This window comes from Pieris brassicae, chromosome 9, assembly GCF_905147105.1.
Source record: "Pieris brassicae chromosome 9, ilPieBrab1.1, whole genome shotgun sequence".
NCBI classification, from domain to species: domain Eukaryota; kingdom Metazoa; phylum Arthropoda; class Insecta; order Lepidoptera; family Pieridae; genus Pieris; species Pieris brassicae.
In genome coordinates, this window is record NC_059673.1 from 13,514,856 (window position 1) to 13,539,933 (window position 25,078).

At 34.4% G+C, this 25,078-nt stretch overlaps 3 protein-coding genes across 7 annotated transcripts in view; 2 read left to right on the forward strand and 1 right to left on the reverse strand.

The window, feature by feature from the left end:
- Positions 1–1,816, forward strand: part of LOC123714035 (uncharacterized protein CG7065-like) — a 28,097-nt gene extending 26,281 nt beyond the window's left edge. For all 5 annotated transcript variants that reach the window (XM_045668062.1, XM_045668065.1, XM_045668066.1 and 2 more), the window contains 2 exons: positions 697–988; positions 1,069–1,816. In XM_045668062.1, the coding sequence (XP_045524018.1) occupies positions 697–988; positions 1,069–1,764 (988 nt within the window). In that variant the 3' untranslated portion in view covers positions 1,765–1,816. The remainder of the gene's footprint in view (positions 1–696; positions 989–1,068) is intronic.
- A 2,903-nt stretch (positions 1,817–4,719) lies between these two features.
- On the reverse strand, positions 4,720–13,047 carry LOC123714209 (DNA polymerase alpha catalytic subunit). Its single transcript, XM_045668400.1, has 10 exons — positions 12,922–13,047; positions 12,645–12,842; positions 12,391–12,575; positions 11,942–12,163; positions 11,193–11,756; positions 10,706–10,897; positions 10,327–10,581; positions 9,748–9,877; positions 5,801–8,221; positions 4,720–4,990 (listed from the first exon to the last, which is right to left on the reverse strand). Exons 1-10 carry the CDS (start codon positions 12,953–12,955, stop codon positions 4,770–4,772), a joined length of 4,422 nt encoding a protein of 1,473 aa, XP_045524356.1. The 5' UTR covers positions 12,956–13,047; the 3' UTR covers positions 4,720–4,769.
- Positions 13,048–13,575: 528 nt separating this feature from the next.
- Positions 13,576–24,293, forward strand: LOC123714550 (DNA replication licensing factor Mcm7). Its single transcript, XM_045668844.1, has 16 exons — positions 13,576–13,719; positions 13,794–13,897; positions 13,968–14,108; positions 14,545–14,672; positions 14,781–14,872; positions 15,010–15,236; positions 15,418–15,600; positions 16,533–16,717; positions 18,338–18,506; positions 18,661–18,813; positions 19,656–19,822; positions 21,403–21,569; positions 21,835–21,946; positions 22,572–22,670; positions 23,552–23,672; positions 24,164–24,293. Exons 1-16 carry the CDS (start codon positions 13,689–13,691, stop codon positions 24,242–24,244), a joined length of 2,160 nt encoding a protein of 719 aa, XP_045524800.1. The 5' UTR covers positions 13,576–13,688; the 3' UTR covers positions 24,245–24,293.
- Positions 24,294–25,078: the final 785 nt, after the last annotated feature.

Consider the following 25,078-nt stretch of genomic DNA (forward strand, 5'->3'; position numbering starts at 1 on the left):
AGAGTCACGAAGGGGTGATCTTAAGAATTATGTTATTAATTCACACTTATAAGAACTTATATTTAAAGTTTAGTCTCGTGAAATTATGTTGGTGTAAATGCGTGTCAAAATGCACAAAGCAATTTTACTATCTGAACTAGATATAGATAAATATAAAATAAATTTAAATATTTTAGTTACAAGCAAATATGTCACTATATATGCAATAGCCGTTCGAAATATCCTTAAGGAGTCCCATCACGCAAACTATGGACTTTTATGGAAATTTCACTATAGGCCAATAAGTGCCATAAATAACTATTATCTAATTTGCACCCAAATGTCGAAGGGCGATTACACAAAGTGGAGTGTTAATGCATAATAACGCAATACACGCACACGATGCTAGCACGGTTAGCTTTTCATACAGAAAAAAAATATTATCAACAAGAAACATTAAATTGATATTGTTATGGTTAACGTTTCTTTTGCAATTTTTTTTTATCCCAGTCCCTCTGTATTTCAAAGTACAAACTTAGAAGGCGAGTGCAGCAAAATGTAACAAAATATGGCTTACTACATTTTATAAATAAACCATTAAAGAACGTAATATTATGTTTTGGGCGTAACTTTTAGAGGTGAAATAAAATATTTTACTTATGTAAGCGGTTAATTTTACAAATGACGAATAAATTGAAATTATTAATTCTTGAACAGGGCAGCCGCTAACGACCTCCCGGACGCAATGGACGGCCTCTCGGACTCGGACCTTGAGACTCTACTCAAGAACTTCAACGAGCTCTCGGCTGAAGAACAGCACAGCTTAATAGCGTATTTGAAGAAGCTAGAAGCGCGAGAACCGGCAAGAGTCGAGCGTTTGAGACAATACGTGAGCGCAGATGCGGAAGCAGCGGCTGTTTCGGAGTCTCTGCCCATGAAACAACCAGAGAAAGTGGACGTTAAGCCTGTCACCATTGATAGCGATGATGATGATTACACCGTTGATGAGGTGAGACGTCAAATTCTCCCATTTTGTACAGCTTTGCTTGCTTTTCTTTAATTAAAATTTACAATTCTTTCTTTTTCTAGTTATTCCAATCGGCAACACAAAAAGTCAAGGAAGATCAGATGCGACAAGAGATGGAGATAGTCAGGAAATCGCTAGAAAGCAGGACTCCACCGAAAGCAGAGAGTCCAAAGCCAGCCCCTCCCCTTTTCGACTTCGCTAAGAATATTTCCTCTGCCTCAGATCTTCTCGCGCTAGTGCAAGCCTCCATCAAATCCAGTTCGGCTTACCCTGCACAAGTAGCGGATGTCACTCCCACGACTTCATTCCAACCGAGATCCTTCGGAGACCCCCAAGAAAATGCTGATCAGAGGAATTCGCAGCCAGACTTCCTCAACCAGATATCTTCGCTCGGCGCACCACCGTTCAACTCGGAGCGCAACTTTAGGGATCCCTACAATAGTGGAAATCAGCAGAACCCATATCAACTTCCTAACGTATACAACGAATCTCAAAATTTTAGTGTGCCTTTAGGTAACCAAAACAACTTTAACCCGGAACCGAATAACGTGCAATATGGTCAGAATAATTACGAACCTCGTGGGAGTTTCAACCATCAGGGTCCTCGACATTTCATGAACGGTGGCAAACAGCACAATCATAATTTTAGGCCGCGTGGTCCGCAATATGGCAGTCGGCCCTCGTTTGGAAACTTTGAGCAAAATAACTTCAGAGGCCGAGGCAGAGGCGGCAGAGGTCGCGGGAGGGGTTATCATTAAATATTTGATTTGTGTATTATGGTTTGAATAATAAATTATGTAGGAAGTTTTAGCAATGCATTTTTAATATCAATTACCTATATAATTGGAGGCTGTCGTCTCCAGTGGACATGAACACGCCATTTTTTTTTGTTTTTATACCTGATTTAATGTATTTCGTCGCCGATTGACATTTGTAAACCCAATAGCATTATAATTGAAAATATAGCAAATCGTCAACTAAAGTAACGAAATCTAAAAAGGTGTGTAAACTAAATCAAAAATTAACTCGCCCATAAATATGACGATATTTCCGGAGTAGTTGTCGCCCGGGCCCGGCGTGCGACGCCAACCCTCTAAGTTAATAATGTCCCTTTTTAAGAAAGGGGAGACTTCGACACTCGCCTGCTACCTAGCTACTCGGTCACATATCTGACTGACTGCGTGCCCGATAGGCTAGTACGTAGAGTTCCTTATATAAAAAAAAAAACAAAAGTTCCATGTCGCAAGTCAATATTTGTATTATAATGATATAAATTATGACGTAGTAACTTTAGTTTACAGACCATGTTGAAACTCAACTGCTTAGGCACAATGTTTGTATTTATTATTGCTATGTGAAATGTAAATGTGCGCCCTCGTTAAACACAAAAAAAAGGTTTAACCAATGTAGTATAACTTTATACTACATAGGCACTTATGATAAAAATATGTTTATTATGGATTATAAGAGAGAATAAAAGATACAGGTATCACTTGTTCCACGTCATTAAATTTGTATCGCAGATATCTCTACTCATCGGCAAAGAAGATAGAGGGTGTAGGCCGATTGCACGAATAGGTCTCTTCTGCAGGATGAAAATAGTTCCGACATCAGCAGCATGCAGTTGTCCCGAATTGACGGTCATCATCCACCCTTGAAAGTAACTGCGCAAACCCGTGAACCATCGAATATTGCTAATATAACTGAATGGAACTTTAATATGGGATTTTTTTGTCGTTATTTTATATTCTTAAAGACGTAGACTGGAGAGAATTACTAGCTATTGATGATGTTGATGAAGCGGTGGAACATTTTAATAGCATTCTATGTAGCTCTTTTGATCAATGTTTTCCTAGAAAAAAATCGAAAATTAACTAATCAAAGGGTTCACCTGTATATTTTCGTAATGAAATCATTGCTAAATTAAGAACTAAAGCCCAGCTCTACTGGCAGAGGAAAGTTTCTTAATGATAAAAAAGCGTGTTTAGAATTTAAACATCTTAGGTCAATCATTAAGAATGACATTCGCAAAGCTAACAATAACTATTTACATACCATCTCATTAAATTTAGTAAATAAACCTACGCAATTTTGGCAATATATTAATTCCCTTAGAAACCCAAAAGTATATTATGGTTGTGACGCAGCAGAAGAATTTGTAAGTCACTTCAAGTCAGTATTTCTGGTAGACCGCCCGCATCTAAATCCAGCAACTGCCAATCGTAACCCAAATGTATACGCTAATCATTTTGATATCAAAAGTTTCGAAAAAGAAATTATTGTGCGTACTGTAAATAAACTAAAATCTAAAACACCTCCGGCTCCAGATATGATTCCTATATAATTCAGGTTTATATAATTAAACGACTGGCAGACTATTTAATATTACCTATATCGCATATTTTCAATATTATTTTATATTCAGGGGTCTTACTCAACGTTATGGAAGACATCCCGCGTGACCCCAGTTCCTAAAGTTAATTGTGGTTTGTCCTGCGAAATACAGTTGGTCTGTCGGACACTGACTCTAGGTTGCTATATTTATCATTAGGAAGGCCAATTCTTGAAACCAGCTGCGTCATATGGTCCCCTTATGAAAGGTATTATAGGGATATGATTGAAAAGGTACAGAAAAAGTTCCTCAGAAATTTGTATAAAAGAAGGTAAATTTTTTTCCTTACCTCTACTCTACTAAGTTCTTGATGCTATAGCTATAATCAAATTTGGTTTAAGCGTGATTAAAAACAAGACGGAAAGCGCATACTTGCTGGGAGAGATCATGAGACTGTACGTTCCGGACAATTATTACCGCTGCCGGAAACATAACCTGTGTGCTGTGCGTTCGGCTCGCACTGTCCAGCGTCAACAAGCTCTCATTCCTCGGTTACTCACGCTGCTTAATGGGTTTCTCGACTCTTCACCGGAGAGCGACCTATTTGTGAAATATACTGTGTGGGGGTAAAATAATCCAGGTGACTCACTTCACGAGGTCAATAATTATTATGTAACCCTTGGCCGAACCTATTCTCAATTTAACTAGCTGACAAACATGAAGTAGTCATTTATATAATTTGAAATATCCAGTTCCCCCTGGTCTGGAGTTACTCTTATACACAAATAAAATATCTGACAGAAAACTAGCTCCGTATTGTTTTAAAAACTATGAGCCGTGCTGACCAAAACGATAAACGAAAACGAACGAAAAGATACAGATAAATACTTTGCTTAAAACGGTTTAATTACACTTTACATCCCGCACACCACAACTGTATATGCTACCCGGTGCTCGCTGAATTATTTAGAAACCAATTCGACTTACAGTACTTCAAAAAGACCGTACCAATTTTATAAAGCTCGGCAACGAAGGCCTCTGGTTATGTGTCTATGGGCGGCGGTATAACTAACATCAGGTGAGCCTCCTGCCCGTTTGCCCCCTCTATATAAAAAATAGGGTTTAATGATAAAAAGGTTTCATTAGTTTTCATGTGTTTTATGAGTCAATTTACTGGGCTAAGCTGGGTTATATATTGCTCAACGATTGTAAATCATTTTTACGTAGAATTTTCCAAGATTTGAAACATTTGCAGGCTCTTTCAGAAGATAAATTAATATATTTATTTGATTTAACTTAATAAAACAGTATTAATTTTATAAATTATAATTGCTTACGTATTGTTAGTGTTGGGTATAAAAATACAATCATTTAAGTATACAATTTATTAGACTATATACAAATTACATAATACAACAATTAATAACTAAACTAATAGACGCCCATTTCCATCAAGGCATCAATGTGTTCTGTTTCTGGGGTGATATCAATTTCTACAGGTTCCGATTTAATTTTGACTTTTGTATCCACGTTGAAGAATCTGAACAATTTTGTTAGAGATATTATTGAGTAAGCCGAATGTGAAAGCCAGTTTTCAACCATTTCTTTTAAGACCAAAAATGCGGCGGCAACTTGCGTTGATACTTTCGTTTCTGAAAAGATAAAAATTAAATATTCGAAAAAGAAATATTTGGAACACTATCCTTCTATAATCTATAAGAAAATAAGTAGGATCTACACGTGAGTATGATTTTAACAATAATAAATATTTATCATGGTCGGTCTGGGAATGCTTATGCAACATCATAAATGATTTTCATAGTTAACGATTTGCCAAATATCTAATAAACTTAGTCATTATTTTATAGAATTATTAATAATCATATTAATTAATTTACGGCCTGACTATTAAAAATAATAGTATTGAGAAAGAGTTATTAGCGAGTATACATTAGCGGTAAGGCTAGTTTTAGTTAAATCCTCAAACATGTTATCTCGAGAAATGTGCTCAATTCATATAAAAATGAAGAAAGAGGAATTATTAAACTCTGCAAAATATTGCCCATAACAGAAAAAAGTTAATAAATGTCTTCTAGTCCAGTACTTTTTCCGAGATGACATTAAAAAAACGAGTGGAGCATGACGTACAGACTCGAGCGGTAACACATGTTCGGCTCTGTACATCGAGAGCAAACAACGTATATGGCGAGATAACGTTGAGGTATTTGCTACCGCGGCTAATAAATGGACTGCCCAGTCAGATATAAGATAGCCTAACGGTAACCAACAAAAACAGTGAATTAAAAAACTACTTTTATATGCAATTGTCGCGCTCCTAAACAAGACTGCTATGATTACATTTATACAAACCACAACGGTTTTCTAATGTAACATCTTCTGAATATATTATTTTGTATAATAAAAATAAAAAAAAGTTAAATAACCAAATAAAATATACTTACTTGCGTTAGTATGTTTGTTCAAATCGAAGAGATACACAAAGAAGTTAAGTTGCAAATACAGGTCTTTCTCCGTGTATTCTCTAAACATCAGGCCCTTGTCACAATGCCGGCACACCGGATACCCGGCCGTGAATGTCTGCGGCAGACGGACTGTTCGGCCGCCACACGCCGGATCCTCGCACGAGACCCACCCTGCATAATACTCGTTGTGATATTCCCGTATTTGCAAACTCAACTGATTTTGCACACTCGCCATATAGTCAACCGGTCGTAATTCACACTTTTCGTTTTGACATTTCTCTAAAAACGTCACACTGTCTTTATCCCCTTTGAGCAACGTATCCCTTATCCGATTCTCGACTTTACAACTCTCATTGACGCAAACGAAGGTGAACTCCTTACAATGCCGGTACTTCTCTTGCTCGTTCTCGACTTCGTACGTCTCCGTGTTTTCTTTTTTCGCCTGACGATATCCGGACGGGTCGAGGCCGAGGCAATCTGCCACTCTCGCCGGCTCCATGCCCTCGATGGGCTCACAAATACGTGATATGACCGGATGTAACTGATGCGCTAAATAGTATCTGTAGTCGATTTTGAGATTTTCACAACTTTTTAGTTCCTCCACGTGGTACGCCCTTTGGGTCGCCGAGTTCGCGGTTCCGTCTTCGCATATGATGTAAGGGACAATGTCTCCCTTTTTGAATCGGCGACTGTTTTTACTATTTAGTCTGAGGGCGACCTGTACGTGCGGTTGAGCGTGCTTGTCGGCGTATTCGTTCGGGTTTTTCGTAAGTTGTTTCGTTATTGTTAGAAGCGATAGAGGTATCTGATTGCTCATGAGGTCATCTTTCAGCTTGTTTAAATGATTCTGAATGCTCTCAAGTCTTTCGTCCGCACTTTGTTCGGAGAGGATCTGGCTAAGGATGAACTTCCCCGCTTCGGCCGCCAACTGAGACCAGTCTCGTCTCACGATATCCAAACCTTTGTGTTCCTGAGCGTACACCAATTCTCCATTTTTATTTCTACTCACAACTACGGCGGCATATTTCTTCTTTTTCAACAATAGGAGATATTTGAAAACTCCATCGATATCCAACTCGATCTGTTTGTACTTTTTATTGATCTCCCGCTTCAGATCATTTCCGATTCTGAATACTTGTTCGTAGTCTAAGCAGTTTGTGTTTATCATCAAACTGTCAGTGTCTCCGTAGACGACCTCATAGTTCAGTTTTTGCACGATTTCCTTGGTATCCATGAGGATTTCTCTGCCCTTCATGGTGACGAGGGCGGCCAGCGGCTTGGCATAAAACCTCGAATGTGCGAATCCGAGACACCCGTACATAGAATTTGCAGTCAGTTTCAAGGCAGTCTGTCGTATGTTATACTGCATGTATTGTTCTGGGGGCAAATCTGGGGCCTTCATTAACTTTTTAACTTCCCTCCTACTCTCGACGAGTTTCCGGATTTGCGTCGGTAAAACTCCGAATTCAGTGTTAGGTGCAGGTAGGATCAGATTGTTTACATCGTCATCGGTATTTGTAGTGATTCTTCTTTTAATAGTCGTGAAGCACACGTTGAACTCTTGTATAATACTTGGGTACAAAGAGTTGAAATCCATTACAAGAATAAGTTTATCGTAGAAGCCCTTTTTCGGATCAAGAACCAATCCTCCAGAATAAGCCGCTTTTTTCTTTCCCTGTTTCTTGTTGACTGCTTCCTCTTCATTTTCATCTTCGACGGTATTCTTCTTCCCGTAAACCTTATCAGGGACGATATAGTTCTTCTCGGTGAACGCGTGCAGGAGCAAGAACTCGTTTCTCTCAGACCGACCCCCCAACAGCGTCCTAGACATAACGTTACCGGCAATTTGAGTTATTTGTAAGGCCAGTGGTAAAACGTTTAGTTCGCACATGATTTTTAGAATATATGAAGCATCTTGCATAGTAAGCGTGATGAGTTTGAGTAGATCGTCGCTGTTTTCATAGTACCGAGGTAGGTCTTCTGGAGCCACTTCTATTCTGTCGCCTTCTTTCATCTTCAGAACATTGACACACAGTGTATCTAGATCGAAACTTCTCGCTCTAATTAGTTCCATGGCTGAGATTTTAATATCGCAAACGAGTCGTCCCAGAAAGGCGTCTCTGGCTGCGAATCTTTTCTGTGGGGCCACAGATCTATTGAGCCTGCCTAGACGAGACCAGTTCGGTATCTTTAGGTCTAGAATGTTTCCTATTAAGAGGTCCTGTTGGAATCCTTGCAGATCGTGACCGATGACCAGATCGGGGTCTAATTTCCAAAACTGAACCATAAAGAAATTTAATAGTTCTCTTTCTGTGTCACATTTGGTTAATTTTGTCGCTTTGTACTGAGGCAGCTTTTGTTTGAGATCAATTGGCCATAGCTCATGGCATTTTGTCATTACTGTAAAGAAAAAAAAACAAATTTATTATGTTATTATATATTGCAATAACGCTTTATATAGGAATATAGCGAAAAATTCTATCTATACTAATATTATAAAGAGGAAACATAAGTATGTGTTTTTGTATGTATGTTTGTAATGTTTTTACACAGTACTTTATCGATTTCAAAAATTTTCACTGACTGACATAAGCTATACTATTACATTTACAAAATCGGTCGATCGAATCAAAATCGATGTGTGAAAAAAATTATGAAATCATAAAAAATCTCACATCGCATGCGCTGTGGAAACTATTGATGAAAGAACAAAAAAAACACACACACAGTACAGTATTATAAAACGTACCTATATCTAGAAAAATAATGTGTTACCCATGGACAATTGTATGTTAGCCTATACCGAGTAGGAACTACAGAACATCAAATTATTTTTCTGCCACAAAACAAAACTACGTCAAATGTGTGTATAGGGAAGTTCTAAGACACTGAAGGTATATATTAGAGAAATATTATAGAAAGTTTTTCATTTTGATATTTTTTTATCTATAATAATCACTATAAATTCCTGGACTGATTAAAAATCTTTCATTACTTACTTGTAATAAAGAATTTTTTAATACCTGTTTATTTTTAAATTTACTAATGTCGGACATTCTACGTAAATGATGTTACGAATTTAAAAATGTATTACATGTATATTCGTTGTAAAATCTGTACATTGATTAGATTGTGAATGTAAGTTTGTATCTAACAATCTGAAAGGAAGTAATTAAAAACTAAGAAAACTAAGTAAAATAAAACATGTTTCATATAAAAAAATATCGTACAATCGGATTTATTTGATTATCACAAAAATTCTTACAGTACTAAGGCCACACAATAATGTCCAAATTTAAAAAAAAACGTGTGTGTTGTGTATGCGTTTACATAAGTACACACACTTATGTAAACGCGTTTGAAGTTATACTTCTTAGGCGATATTTTTTTATCTTTCGCCTCATTCTACGTTTGTATAAAAAACGACACTAACATTAGAAAAAATGTATTTAATACATTGAAAGTTTTATTATAACGCATTATGTAGTTAAATAAAGTTTATTTAAATATCACAAAAAATATTTCCAACTTCAGAGTGTCGGTTTTTTATGACGCTGCGCGCGCATCGTATAAATTTACTCTCATCTTTTTCCCCTAAAGCGCCAAAAGAATTATAACTAAAAATAAAATACCGTATCTATATAAAAATACTGTCAATATATAAATATATTGATTGTGTAGGAGCCAGCTTGACAATAATATACATAAATTTTGCAATATTGAGTATTGTCTTTGGTTAACATAGCTTTTACACATTGAAAGAAACAATTTTTTAATCTGATTAAAGCTATTTGTATTATTATAAACTTATAATTATTACATAATTTTAAATTTAAACTTTTCCGACGTTTCGCGTGCTTTACAGCGTGCATGGTCACCGTGACCACGTTTTAATTATGGAATAACTATTTTAATAAAAGACTTACCACAAAAATGTTGTTGAAATGGTGGATTAGGGGGTGGCCTGTGTATTGGAAAGCTGCTATGCGATAAACAGCTTATCATTAAGATTTTTGTTTTATTTGTTTTTGCATCAGTCACTGTTCTCATATTTATCTGAAATTATATTTTACAGAATCAAGAAAAACTTATATTTCTTTAGTTTTGGATAGAAATAAAAGTTAGAATCATGATTAAAAATGTTGACTAACAGTCCATCAGGGCATTAGGCAAACACATTTTTGCCTCCTAAATAAATCTTATTTTCAGCTCAGCCTTGTCTTCTAAATTGAAAAAAAATTGTGTCCTGTGGAATCAAATCCACGACAATAACTACTTTTCCATCTTAAAATACATTGGTTGAATATCATGTTCATTAAACATAACATCAGACTAATATGAATTCATAAATAATATTTAAGATTATGAATCAATTTATTTATTTTAAGAATTTAGATTTTTGGGTTCAAATATTATGGAAATATTTTCTAGTATTACTAAATTGGTGTATATGTGTCTATTTAAATGTATAGACAAAAGAGTATAATGCCTAAACAGGTACTTACAGCTGCAATAATAATAGGAGGAGGTTCCAAATCCTCACCACTCCTAATAACATTAATATTTTCCATATTATCACAACTTGCTTCCAATTTGCATAATGACACCTTTGCTCCGACACTCTCAGCTTCAACAATTTCAAGCCAACAAGGACCTTTTATCTTCCTTTCAAGAAGAAAAATCTCTAGCGATGAAGTGTTTGCTCCAAATATATGAGAGAATGTAAGATATTTCTTGTTAGGCGGTGGTGGAATGGAAGCCTGAAATTATTTTAATTAATGAAGATTTACATGTATTTGTTAATAGAGCATGATACATTATAGCAAGATCAAGTTATGTTAATCAAATCTTGTTTAGATTAAAAACTATTAGTTTTTAACTCACCGTATACTTGACTTCGAGATAGTCACACTGTGCAGGCACATCTGGTATGTTAAAACAATAATTCTTGGTAATCTTTCTCGACTTAAACTCTTTTATACCCAACTCAGTCGCCACAGAAGTGTTAAACTCTTGGTACATATCCATTATACCAACCTCCTCATCTGTAGGCTCTAGTGTCACTGGGTCTAATTTCTGAAACATATAAATATACTTATTAGAAATATATTTTATTTATTCGTTTAACTTTTACAAAAGCAGAATATACAATAAATATAAACTGTATAATAAGGTTTTAGTTCAAGAAGTTTTACTAATGGTGTGTCTTGGTGAGTTAATTATACTGAAACTAAATTAATTTAAATTAGATAAATAACTTCTCTGCAATTTATACTACCACTGTTTAATATAAAGTGCGTTTTTTTTATAGTAGATAATCAAAATAAATATAATAAGTAAAAAAAAGTAATTTGCTAATTAATTAACTTACATATTCTCTAGGCAGCAGGAACATTTGTCGGTTTATATTCTTTACAACTAAACAGCATGAGACACAACCGGCTTTCTTATTAGTAGGATTCACATACACTTTACCAAACAAGTACACCACACCTGGTTTAACAAATTTATCCTCCCAGGCATCTAACCAATAAAACCTGAGCACCTTTTTACCATCTTTATTACTTTGTAGAGGCAATTTACCATCTGACTGAATGGAAACAACATTGTTATCACCAACTTGTTCATTCCATGATGTATGTAATGGTTTTAATTCTTTAGGTGACTGCTTTTTTACTGGGAATACATCAAAATCCTCATTGAGAAATTCTTCAGCTACATCTGTGATAGTATTAGATGAACTAGGTAGTTCCTCTTTTATGTTAACAGCAGATATAGCATCATTACTAAAATCATCACCCAAATCAATGTCTTGTGTTTGAAATTCCTCTATATTTTGCATTTGTGAATCTTCAAGTTCTTTTTTAATTTCTTTATCTATTCTCCAAGTACTTTTTTTTGGTGAAACTCCATTTAATTCTAGCACAGGTTTTTCCTATATCAACAAGAATTTAAAATGTACTAGAGTCTTAACTAAATCTATAAAACAAATCTTATGATATCTATAGATATTAGATATAGGATACCTTAACAAAATAATAAACTTACATAGTTTAGAATTAATCTAAACCTTTAAAAAATCTCCATAATTCAACATTTATAATATCTCTTTCAACTTACAATTTCCTGTTTAACATTAGGTGGATCATCAAGTACTATCATAGGTTTAGATTTTTTTACTGCAGAAGTTAATGACTTAAAATAATTCTGTGCATCCTTTTTGCTGGAATCAATACTATTCAAATTGTTTACTTGGGCTTTGGGTTTTACTGTTGCTGCAGCAGTGCCATCTAAATCAGACATAATATCTGACAGTATATTGTCATCAGATATTTTTGTATCCTGAAAAATTATTAACTTTCAATAAAAAAAAATTCAATTATTGTTCACAAATAAAAAAATTCTTAGTTGGTATGCATAGTCATCATAAATATAATAGAGCTCATGAAGCATTTAATACTCTGTCATTACTAATTTAAATACTTAATTATTATTAAGAACCCCAGATGCAGAACCAACCATTAGGCATTTTGAGATCATTATATACAACAACAACAAACTTGTTTTACCTCTTTTTTCTTTGCTGGCATAGCTCCTAAAAGATTCTTAATATTTCCTCTTCCTATAGGGGGAGCAACTTTAGCCTTTCTTTTAACACCTCTACCACTCTCTTTGCTGTCAGGCATAGCATACGAATCGTCAATTTCATCATCATCAAATATTTCACGCCCATCCTCAACATAGCCGGTACCGTCTAAAATATGAATGATTAAGGAACTTTTGTATAATATAAACACGTGTATAGAGTTGACTAAAATTATACCGTCTTCAATCCAATCTTCCTCTTGTCTTTGTAACACGCGATCACTATACTCTTTTTCATCCACAGTATCATACACATTCTCTAATTCATCTACATCGTATTTATTCTTAGATCCTTTTCCCTTTAATTGCTTAAGTTTTTCAAAAGCTGATAAGCGACCATGTTTATCAACTTTTTGGCGTTTTGCTCTTTGACCAGCTGTAAGGAAACAATACGTGGAGTTAGTCTCATTAATAGCAAAGTTTAAACAACAGCGATGAATTTAATACATATTTACCAACAGAGTCTCCCATGTTAATTAGTTCTTTCATACATTAATTTCGTTATAGAACATACATTTTACAATTAAATGTATCACTGCAAAACAAAGTTTATATTTTGTCTTTGACATTACAAACTGGCGCCAAAATTGACATTACTACACAGATTTAGTAGAGGTTTTTTTTTTAATTCATTTATTAGCTTGTTACTTTAGTAGAGGTAAACATTACTAATTGCTACTGATATATATACACAGATGTACTAGATTAGACTTTATGGCTAGATTTTAAAACCATTACTTTGTTGAGCTAAGAAAATGGTTGTTTTTAAAATAATCTTTATAACATTTTTATTAATAAACCAATTTTTATAACATTTTTGTTTTAAGGCATATTTGTGCGAAATTTTTTTTAAAAGTTAGATTTAAATTGGATTTTTTTCAAAACATTTTAATAAATAAGGGTGAATCCTATTACGTAACAGAAATATGTACTTTGAATTACTAATATACCTGTATAATTATAAAAGATTTGACTATACACTACATTTTACTATTGTACCGAGAACTTTATTTGGCCTGCCTTTAGTATTAAGTAATCTGTGTTGCATAATATTTTGTATCTTAATCTGTGGCTTAAAAAAAAAGAACTAGCTCATTGGTATCCGTTACGCGCCAAAACATTTATTTTGTTTTGTTTGGTCAGTAAGCATCTGCAATTATTTTAAATTAATAATTTAGTGAGTTTTTTACGTAATAGAATAAACAGATATCGAAATTCAATTATGGCTATGCGAGATTACACTGCCGATAGAGGTAAATCGCGTTGTAACTAGTTGAAACATTACCTACTTTTGCCGTTTAACAAAAATAGTTACATTCTGTTTCAGAGTCATTTAAAAATTTCTTTATTGACTTTTGCCAGACAGACGAAGATGGAGCAAAGTTTTTTAAATACTCTGAGCAGCTTACGAAAGTTGCTCATAGGGAACAGGTAATGTTAAGTAATTGAGGTTATGATTATTTTCGTTTGCATTGTTTATTTATATTTTTGTTTGTTGTAGACTGCCTTTGTGGTTGACTTGGATGATTTACACGAGATGAATGAAGAGTTATGTGCAGCTGTGCTCAAAAATACGAGGCGATATACTAACATGGTCTCAGACGTTGTTTATGAAATGCTACCTGACCACAAACACAGAGAGGTTACTTATTTTGATTAAATAATTTTTTCACCTAACAAAAGTACCGTAAAGCAATAAAGGTTTTGTAGAGCAGTGTTGGCCTAGTGGATTTAGCGTTCGACTCATCCCTGAGGTCGTAGGTTCGACGGTCGTAGGATCCCTAGCTGTGCAACAATGGATTTTCTTACTATGTGTATGTTAACATTAGCTCGAACGGTGAAGGAAAACATCGTGAGGAAACCGGCTTGCCTTAGACCCAAAAAGTCGATGGTGTGTCTCAGGCACGGAAGGCTGATCACCTACTTGCCTATTCAATTCACAAATGATAATGATACATACAGAAATCTGAGGCCCAGACCTAAAAAAGTTGTAGCGCCATTGATTATTATTATTATTAATAAAGGTTTTGTGGATCTATATATATCTAAATTTTAACTAGGCAATTTATATGTTTTAGGTTGAAGCAAAAGATGCATTGGATGTATATATAGAGCATAGAATTATGTTAGAATCAAGAAGCCACAGGATTCCGGGAGAAATGCGAGACCCTAGAAACAGATACCCTCCTGAACTTATTAGACGATTGTAAGTGTATTGATAATATTAAGTAATTGATAATATATAAAATTTACATATAGAAATGATGCAAGTCCAAGACTATGGTAAAAAATAAACTAAAAAATTTCCTTGTAGTGAAGTGTATTTCAAAGATTTAACAACATCAAAATCAGTGCCCATCAGAGATGTAAAAGCTGAACACATTGGAAAACTAGTTACAGTCAGAGGTGAGTTGCACTTATTCCATGGTATAAAAGTATAATATTATAGTAGAATGCATATTTATAACACAATATTTTTAATTTCCTTTGTTTAGTCTACTTCCCGTATAAACTTTTAAAACAAATTTTGTTGCATTTCCCAGGAATAGTAACCCGTTGTACCGAAGTAAAGCCACTACTCATAGTAGCTACATACTCGTGCAGTGCCTGTGGAGCTGAGACATATCAACCAGTCCGCTCCCTACAGTTTACTCCGCCACCTGCCTGTACAGCAGATGAGTGTCGTGTTAATAAAACTGCTGGACAATTACACTTACAGACACGCGGTTCACGGTTCCAGAAGTTTCAAGAGATTAAGATACAGGAGCATGTGAGTGCATACAATAAGTATTTAATATTTTAAATTATAGGTAAAAATGCTTAATTAGTTATTTAAACTGCTATTTTGTTTTAAGCATGTGACTCTGAATCTGGTTTTTCAATCTATATGCGTTATTAACAGCTACAGTGAAGCCAGCGATTTTGCAGTTAATATATTTGCTCTTTTTCAGTCTGATCAAGTGCCAGTAGGCCACATACCTCGTCAATTAGCAGTGTACTGTCGCGGTGAGACCACGCGTCGCGCTCAACCAGGGGACCATGTAGCAGTTACGGGGATATTCCTGCCGCTGCTCAATTCTGGCTTCAGGCAAATGATCCAAGGGCTGCTATCTGATACCTATTTAGAGGCGCATGTAAGTCTTTATGTATAACTAAAATTATCTTATTCATAACATTTAAATGTTTAAATGTTAGTTTAGCAAATTATTGATGATATGTATATGAATTATTCTAACAAGTAACAATTAACAACATACAATTTCATAAATTGACAATACAATGAATATTACAAAATTACTTTTAAGGGCCTATTACATATTAGGAAATAATAAAAAAAAGTTTATGATAATACATAACTTCAATCCGTTGAAAAAGTGTTATCTTTATACATATTATATAGTTCTCATACAGAACCATGTCAAAATTATAATATTATTTATGTTTTGTGTTTTGTGATACTTGAATAATAATATATTTCATTAATAATTAACCAGCCAATCCTTATAATAAAAATTATTCGAAAAAAAAAATCCTTTTACAATACCACACTATTATTATTTTATGTCGAACCATAATTAAATCTTATTTGGAGTTTGTACAATCGCTCTATTTATTTCATTACTACAGTAATATTAAAAAATCATGTGATGTGAAAATTTATGTGTAATATTATGTAATTAAATACACATATCGAAAGAAAATCCATTGGTGCACAGCCAGGGATCGAACCTACGATGAACCTCAGGGATGAGCGTCGCATGCTAAAGCCACCAGGCCAACACAGTTCTTTACTTTACTTATTCTAATAACTCTTAAAAAAAGCACTTGATCGTTGATTTTTATCAGTGCCGCTACAACCCTGGTTGGGTCTTGAGTGCACTCTGTGACTGCCTGATCTGGTCTATAGGGTATCATCCGTTTCTTAGATCATTTTAATATCATAGACAAAGGTTAGGACTATAGACAAATAGGACTTCCACTAGACCGAAACTGTTTATCCGATTGACCGAAATTTTCATAACGGTACAGTAAAAACTTCGACCGCTCATGTTAATGAATGTTTAAGGGTGTAACATGTCTAAACCAAGCTGACGAAAGCGAACTGGCAGAAGCTTTAACCGAGGAGGAGTTAGCGGAGTTGGCGGAAGACGATCTCTATTCACGTATGGCGAAAAGTCTTGCGCCAGAAATATATGGCCACGAAGATGTTAAAAAGGCTTTGTTGCTGTTGCTGGTTGGGGGTGTTGATAGGTGAGGTATTAAGTTCTATGTACCATTACGATGTTGCCCTGTTTTTAATATTGTGAATTTGTATTTTATTTCGTCACTACATTTTTAGTATATTGAATATATTGATGTTAAATTTACATGCTATATATTGTTTTGACTTGCCTTGTCTTATTTACCAAATAAATGATTTGATTTTAAAACTTAGATTACAAACTCAACATAAGTAACAACAAACATAAGTAAATTTTAGAACTTTTGTTACTTAATCATCAACCTATTAGTCTACATCGTATATCACCATAGGTTAATGGTAAACGTATTTACGATCGATATCGATCGATCTATTGATTTCAGTGGAATTATTGAAGTGAAAATTCTTTATCGGCGTTGGAAAAAAATGTACCGTCACATTTTTCGGTTACGCGTCACATTTTTTTCGTTACGCGCCATCTATTTCTTGTCCCTACCTCTGTTGATTCGAAGAGATTCGAAGCCAATAATAACAGAAATATATAATAACGATAGTAATAATTCTATTACAATTAATGAAATTCTGTAATAATCTTAGTAGTAATAAGGTAAAATGAAATAATAGTATTGTTACGTAGACGGGTCGACTGCAATGTTTCTATATTTTTCCACTAGATAGAGAACTTTTCAGCAGGCTGTAATATGATTTCTGACCGTTTCAGAAGAGGGTTAATCACATATTAGAAAATTGTAATTTCCATAATGTTACTCTAGTTTTCAGGAAGCTGAAACCTTTTTTCAGTCGGTTTCAGAACATGTGTAGTAGGGTGGTGCAGTTTTCAGGAGACCCGTTTTCAGGCGTTTTCAGGCCTAGGTATACCCCTTTGATAAAGGAATATTCTAGACCAAACTTTCTAGGTGTGAGACAAGGACGAAATGATACGAGAGAGAGAGAGGGAAGATCAGAACTTTCTCGAAACTAGACTGGACTGGAATCTAGAACGCCGTACGACAAGGACGGAGCAACGTGCGAAAGAGACAAAGAGTGCGGACGTTCTAGAATTGTGCAATCGCTACTCAGTAGCAAGCCCGCCTAGAGAGTTCTCGAATATTGTTTAGAATTATTCCCAGGGATATATAAGCGAGCGGAAACGCGACTAGTCAACTTTAGTTTTGAATGCGATAACAAGAGCGAAACACCGAAGCGACAAAGTGCGAATAAAGTGAATATAAGTGATAAAGTACTGTGTGAAGTGTGCATAAGTGAAGTAATAAGTGATTGTTTTTGTGTGTGTAATTAGTGCATCTCTGCAATTAATTTGTGCCCATAAATTGCTCATTGATTTATCAAGAAATAAACCTTTGAAGAAATCTACGGCATTTTCTATCCGATCCCCTAGCTCGTAACAGTATTATTTGTATTCATGTTTATGAAAATAAAAGCCTTTTGTTAAACTTTATTTAACCAATTTCTGTAAAGTTGCATATCAATATGATATGCAACTTCACTATATAGATAATTTAAAAAAAAATAAGGTCATAACGAAGTTTCACTTTTTACTTGTTTACACTAACTAGTACACGCACACATTTTTTTTAAAAACACATACGCCTATAGCCTTGTCTGAGAAGAAAACAGAACAGTAAATTATTTATTAATATACTTTACAGACGTCCGAACGGTATGAAAATTCGTGGTAACATTAACATTTGTCTCATGGGAGACCCTGGAGTTGCCAAGTCGCAACTCCTCAACTACATAGATCGTCTGGCTCCTCGCTCCCAGTATACCACTGGCAGAGGGTCTTCAGGAGTCGGTCTTACCGCTGCCGTTTTAAAGGTAAACACTGAAAATGCTCCCTGGGAAGTTTGGGTCTTATTATCAGCGAAATAATAAATTGATGAGTTATGATAATAAAAGTACTTCTGGTTGAGGAAACTTATAAGTTATTTATTATGTTTATTTAAATAACGTAAAATATAATATCTTACAGGATCCCTTCACAGGTGAAATGATGCTGGAGGGTGGGGCATTAGTGTTAGCGGACCAGGGCGTGTGCTGTATCGATGAATTTGACAAAATGGCGGACAGCGACCGAACCGCTATACATGAGGTCATGGAACAGCAGACCATCAGTATTGCTAAGGTAATATTGCATTTTATCTCGAATATTGTACAACTGACCCGGCGTTTTAAGCGCATTGCATGGTCACGAGTAAGTCATTCCTTCATATCTTTTGTTTTATTGATTAAGTCAAATTTTGTAATAAAAACATCACTGGCGCTATGGCCTCAAATTTCTGTATCGTTTCGTGATCATTAATAGGCAAGTAGGTGATCAGCCTTCTATGCCTGACACACGCCGTCAACTTGTCCAAGCCTGTTTTCTCACGATGTTACCTGTTGTTCCCTCACCGTAATTGGGCACATTAAACTGTTCATTTGTTCAGTCAGTCAGTCGGCTGCAGGTCGTTGATTCGAACCCCGGACGAAATAATTTTGTGTCCTTAAACATATATAAGATGATAGACAAGACAAGAGATTTTTTATATGACATTACCCGTACGAAATATTACGTAAACACGTAAAAAAAATAGTTGTTCGTCATATAGTCGATTTACGTACGGACCTTACGTGGTAACGTCATGAGAAAACATTGATGAAAAACTGTATAACTTTATGAGTTAAATTGAGTTATTATCACTAAATTATTATTATTTTGTATAATACAAAGGAGTTAAATGATTTTTTTACCACGTTAATTCAAATATTTTTTTTAAACTTAAATATATGAGATTATATCGCAAATCAGATTCTTAAAATGTAAGAATTATTTACTTTTTTTTCTGCAATTGTTGTAAACAATGTAATCCCGCTCTATCCGTCCTATAAAGCCGTCATTCATCGATTTATAAGACGTTATCACGTCAAAAACGAATAAATATAGTTATTATTATATTATATAGTCGTATAATTGTAAAATTTCAGGCTGGTATAATGACCTGTCTAAACGCCCGGGTGTCGATCCTTGCGGCCGCCAACCCCGCATATGGGCGGTACAATCCAAAGCGCACCATCGAACAAAACATACAGCTGCCCGCGGCTTTGCTCTCCAGATTCGATCTGCTTTGGCTTATACAGGATAAACCTAATAGGTATTTATTAATAATATTTATAAATTTTATTGTGTTGTTATGAAGTTATAAATTTGGTTTTTTGTCGCCACATGACTTTTGAATGAGAATTTTTGAATTGAAACTTCATCGGCGTTGGGAAAAAAAATACCGTCACATTTTTCGGTTATGCGTCACATTTTCGGTTACGCGCCATTTTTTTCTTATCCCTACCACGGTTGATTAGAAGAGATTCGAAGCCATTAATAACAAAAATGTATAATAACGATAACAATGATAGTAATAAATCTATTACAATTAATGGAATTCTGTAACAATCTTAGTAGTAATAAATAATAATTGTATTCATGTCTATGAGAATAAAAGCCTTTTGTTAACCTTTATATAACTTAACTATTTAACCAATTTCTGTAAAGTTGCAAATAGTAGATCATTTTTCGAAAAATAAGGTCATAAAGAAGTTTCTTATGTGTGTACACTAGTACATGCACATATTTTGTTATATTAATTATAATTATACATATATTTACAATTTAAAAATAATCCAAACGTAATTTTACTAAATTGTGCGTTTTGCAAATCGGCCCGCTTCTGACGCAGCAAATTTCAAAAGTCTACGACTTCTAGTCTAGCCTTTAAGCACTTACCGAAGTTTTTCTTTTAACGTTATTCTCATTTTATCGAAATTTGTTTTTTTTCTGTTTATTATTTTAATTATAATTATACATATATTTACAGTTTAAAAATAATCCAAACGTAATTTTACTAAATTGTGCGTTTTGAAAATCGGCCCGCTTCTGACGCAGCAAATTTCAAAAGTCTACGACTTCTAGTCTAGTCTTTAAGCACTTACCGAAGTTTTTCTTTTAACGTTATTCTCATTTTATCGAAATTTGTTTTTTTTCTGTTTATTATTCAAAATAATATAATATAATCAGAATATGTTACTTATTATATTAGAAAACCGCTGTGGATTGTAAAAAAACCACAACGGTTGTTAGTAGTAAAATGAAATGTCATGTGATGTAGCTGATAATTTTACTTTCATTCAAATTGTCTCGCTAACATAGTGAGAAGACAAGGTCGAAACCTTTGAATTAGAGAATTTGTTGAAAAAATAAAACAAGAAGAGAGCCTTAAATATTCTCTTTACTTTATTAGGTTAGAACTAAATTAAAAAACAAGTATTTAAAAGAAATCCTCGCATGCACTATTGAAGTCTATTTTCACAAATATATATTTTTCTGTCGTACTTGCATAAAATAAATAAGTTAATTTCGTTAACAAAGTAAAAACAATTTAAAATTCTATACTTAACTATACTGATTCGTAAATTTTTGTAAAAAAATTTTTTGAAATAATTTACGATTCAGTCAGTATAGTACTATTTACTATATACTGTGTGTGTGTATGTATGTACTAGTATATTTAGAACGACGCCACTGTTTTTTTGTTAAAGTTAACGTAAATTATCTGCATTAGTGCTTTGTGAAAACTCGGCCCCGTTTTTCATCTGTGCTTTTTCTAACCAATTCATAGACACGGATTCAAATATAAATTATTAGTACGTAGTATAAATATTGTGTCGATTTAATTCTCAGAGACAAGGATTTAGAGCTAGCCAAGCATATAGCGTACGTGCACCAGCACTCGTGTCAGCCGCCGACTGAAATACGCGCTTTGTCGATGCGACTCGTCCGTCGGTACATCGCTCTCACTAAACGAAAACAGCCAACTGTGCCTACCCACCTCACTGATTATATTGTTTGTAAGTATATTTTTTTAAATATTGATAACCCCGTTACTATATTTACTAAAGCAAGGCTTGTATATATTTGCTAGGATAAACAGAAAAATAATGACAATGACTGGAATGCACGAACGGAATGACAGCTGATACTCCATTGCTAAAGACGTATTTTGAAATAATAGAAAAACATGCCAATAAAATTTAGTGACTTTATATATAATTTTATTAAGAGCAAAATGCATTTTCAAATACATTTGTTTAGTAAACGGACATAAAATTTCAGCGTCGTACGTCGAGTTACGTCGTGAGGCACGTAACAGCCGTGACGTCACGTTTACGTCAGCGAGGAACCTTCTAGCGATACTGCGATTGTCTACCGCACTTGCAAGACTTAGGTAATGTTACGTTATTAAAAAATATAAAAGCTTTTAGATAATATTGACGCTGATATGAAAATGTTGAGTTCTGTTGCATTTATTATTCTCGATAGCATTATCGACATTCTAATTTTAAAAAAAAAACATTTTTTTTTAAAGTTAGCTAACACTCTCACCGGTATAAGGCTTGTGCTTAGCAGTTTCCAAGTATAAAACGGTGTCCAGGATAGGTGCTCCTCCTCCGACTTAAAGGGAAGATTTTCGATCAGGTTACAGACTTGTCAAAGGCCCCACTGGTCAAGTATATCCTTAGCGGCCGAATAACTTCGTTAACGCGTCTGACGTATGACGTCATCAGAATGATTGTGGCCGTAGAATGTAGATGTCGCTACAACAGTATGAAAAAACTACATGACCTTTTCGTTTGAAATTTTTTTGTAATGTTTTAATCGCGATCTAATAACACATGAAAAGTACGATTTACAAGAAAAGAAATTTCTAGTAAGCCCTATACTATTGATTCTAAAAAAAAAATCATACGTTATTGTGAGGTACGGTATACGGTAAGGTGTGACGTCAATATGGCGTAAATTCTCTTTGATTCGTATTTCATAAAAAAATATCAAGCAATGTTTTTCGACAGATTATCAGACATGGTTGAGAAGGAGGACGTGTCGGAAGCCATTCGTCTCGTGGACATGTCCAAACAGTCTCTCACTCATGTTGAAGATAATGTGCAAAGGTATAAATATATAATGATATTCAAACTAAGATACAATATAATAGGTCTTTATCTGTTTAATTAATAAAATAAAGTATTTAATTATTTATGGATTAGCGCACAATTCTAAATTCAAATAAATTTCATTTATTTTTGTGAAATTATAGTTGCTTTTCTCGCCATGAATAAACTAAGTTCCTAAGTGTTAATACTGCGCAAACAATACGAAGTAACCTTATATTAAAATTGATAACAAGAATCTCAACCTATGCTGTAATAAAAAATGTAACAAAAAAAAATGTGTGCATGTACTAGTGTACACACGTAAGAAGTGAAACTTCTTTATGATCTAATTTTTCGAAAAATGATGTACTATATGCAACTTTACAGAAATTGGTTAAATAAAGTTAAATTAGATAAAGTTTAACAAAAGGCTTTTATTATCATAGACATGAATACAATTATTTAATTTTACCTTTATTTATTAGTATCATTGTTATCGTTATATATTTTTGTTATTAATGGCTTCGAATCTCTTCGAATCAACCGTGGTAGGGACACGAAAAAGATGACACGTAACGAAAAAATGTGACGGTAATTTTTTTCCAACGCCGATAAAGAAGTTTCACTTCAAAAAGAATCAATAGTATATACATATTTTCATTTTTAAATGTTTATCAAAAATTAAAACACCTCTTACATGTCTGTGTTACGCCGTAAAATATCAATTTTACATGAGTAGAATGCTTAAAGCAAAACCAAAGAGCTTTGAAGAGACCAAAATACATATATTTATAATTCAATAAATTATTTTTACATCGTTTTCATATAACAACTATTACGTCAGAAAATACTGAGTCCCTACATCGCTACATAGAGTAATTTTAACTCATTAAAAACAGGGGTATAAGTGCAACGGATCGTATCTTCGCCGTGGTCCGTGAACTTGCCGGTTCCAATAACACTGTGAAGGTAGCCGACGTCATAGAACGCTGTGTGGACAAGGGATTCAAGCCAGATCAGGTGAGAATTTATACAAAAAGTTAGTTACGTAATATTAGTAAATAATTTGTTGTACAAACTGAAATTACAATAAGCGTGTCCCATAGAGACATAAAATGCTCGTTGGTTTCCTAGAAACGTATAGACTCCGACCGAGAGATTGATCTCAAACCCCTTTATTGAGGATAGTTAGATAAATCTATTATTCAGGCTTCGAACGTACAATACAATGGCTAAGTGAGCGTTTAAGTCAACGTCACGCTATTTTTGGAGATCTTTGACGCCCCCCCCCCCCCCCGTGTAACGCGCCGTAACGTTTTTCCGTACCCATTAGTAAATCGTCACTATACCCACCCGGTGACACTTTATACCTAAAAGTTACTATTATGTAGTGTATGTAAAGTACCGGAATTCCCGCTTCGCATCGTTTTACAAGAGTTAAATCCCCCAAAATTCTATTAATTATCTATCTATCTATATTATTGTTGATAATTGAATACAATTTATTTTAGGTGGACGCATGTATCGAAGAGTACGAGAACCTCAACGTATGGCAAGTGAACCAAGTGCGGACTAAGATTACTTTTATGTAGACGTAGCCTTTTGGTTTTAAGTGTGTTTTGATAATTATTTTTTTTTTAAATAATTGTTTCATTTCGTGAACTCAAAAATAAACTTCCTGATCAATTTACGTCACACAAACTCCGCCTATGCCACAATCTAATTTGCTGGTGCTGAAGTCTCAGAAAATATTTGTATGAGAAATGTTTGTCTCACACTTAACTATCATCGGCGCTACAAAGTTTTGCAAACAAATATATCGGAGGTATTACCCTCAGTAGATGAACCATGCATTTAGATGTTTTTATACATACAGGGTGGCCAAAAAGTTGTGGATCAAACGCAACTAGGGGTTAGATGTGGTCATTAGCTGCAAAAAATGTTCTACTGAGGTCCTTAAACTCGACCCCTGCAAAGATAATTTATTTTGCGTTTTGATAAAAAATTGACTTTTTTGACTAATTCTTATTGAGATTCGAAAAAATCTACACCTGTATCTTTTTTATTATATCCACTAGACCTGTAAAACAATATTTTGATGACCTCTTCTAACCCCTAGTTGCGTTTGATCCACGACTTTTGGCCACCTGTATAACGGGGCAATCAGGAAGGACGCTTGTGTTGCCAACCTTATTGGCGATAACTCGAATTGGTTCGGAAATTCTTCAGTGGGCAACCTGATCCACATAGAGATGGTGCGTGGCAAATACTGCCTAAAGAAATGACCCGTTGTAGAACGAAACAGCAAAGTGAAATCTTATATAAAACGAAAGTTTTGTCCGATTATGTTTAGTCCATTAAACATTGAATCGCATATTACGTCTGTTATTGGAGATATTTTAAAAGTTGTCAAAAAATACGTCCCA

Coding starts and splice junctions, on each gene's coding strand:
- LOC123714209 (XM_045668400.1), bottom strand. CDS start 12,955: ATGAAAGAACTAATTAACATGGGAGACTCTGTTG. Junction 12,164..12,390: donor TGCCAGCAAAGAAAAAAGAG/GTAAAACAAGTT, acceptor ATAATTTTTCAG/GATACAAAAATATCTGATGA. Junction 11,757..11,941: donor CTAATGTTAAACAGGAAATT/GTAAGTTGAAAG, acceptor TTGTTGATATAG/GAAAAACCTGTGCTAGAATT.
- LOC123714550 (XM_045668844.1), top strand. CDS start 13,689: ATGGCTATGCGAGATTACACTGCCGATAGAG. Junction 13,898..13,967: donor AAGTTGCTCATAGGGAACAG/GTAATGTTAAGT, acceptor TGTTTGTTGTAG/ACTGCCTTTGTGGTTGACTT. Junction 19,823..21,402: donor ATACAGGATAAACCTAATAG/GTATTTATTAAT, acceptor TTTAATTCTCAG/AGACAAGGATTTAGAGCTAG.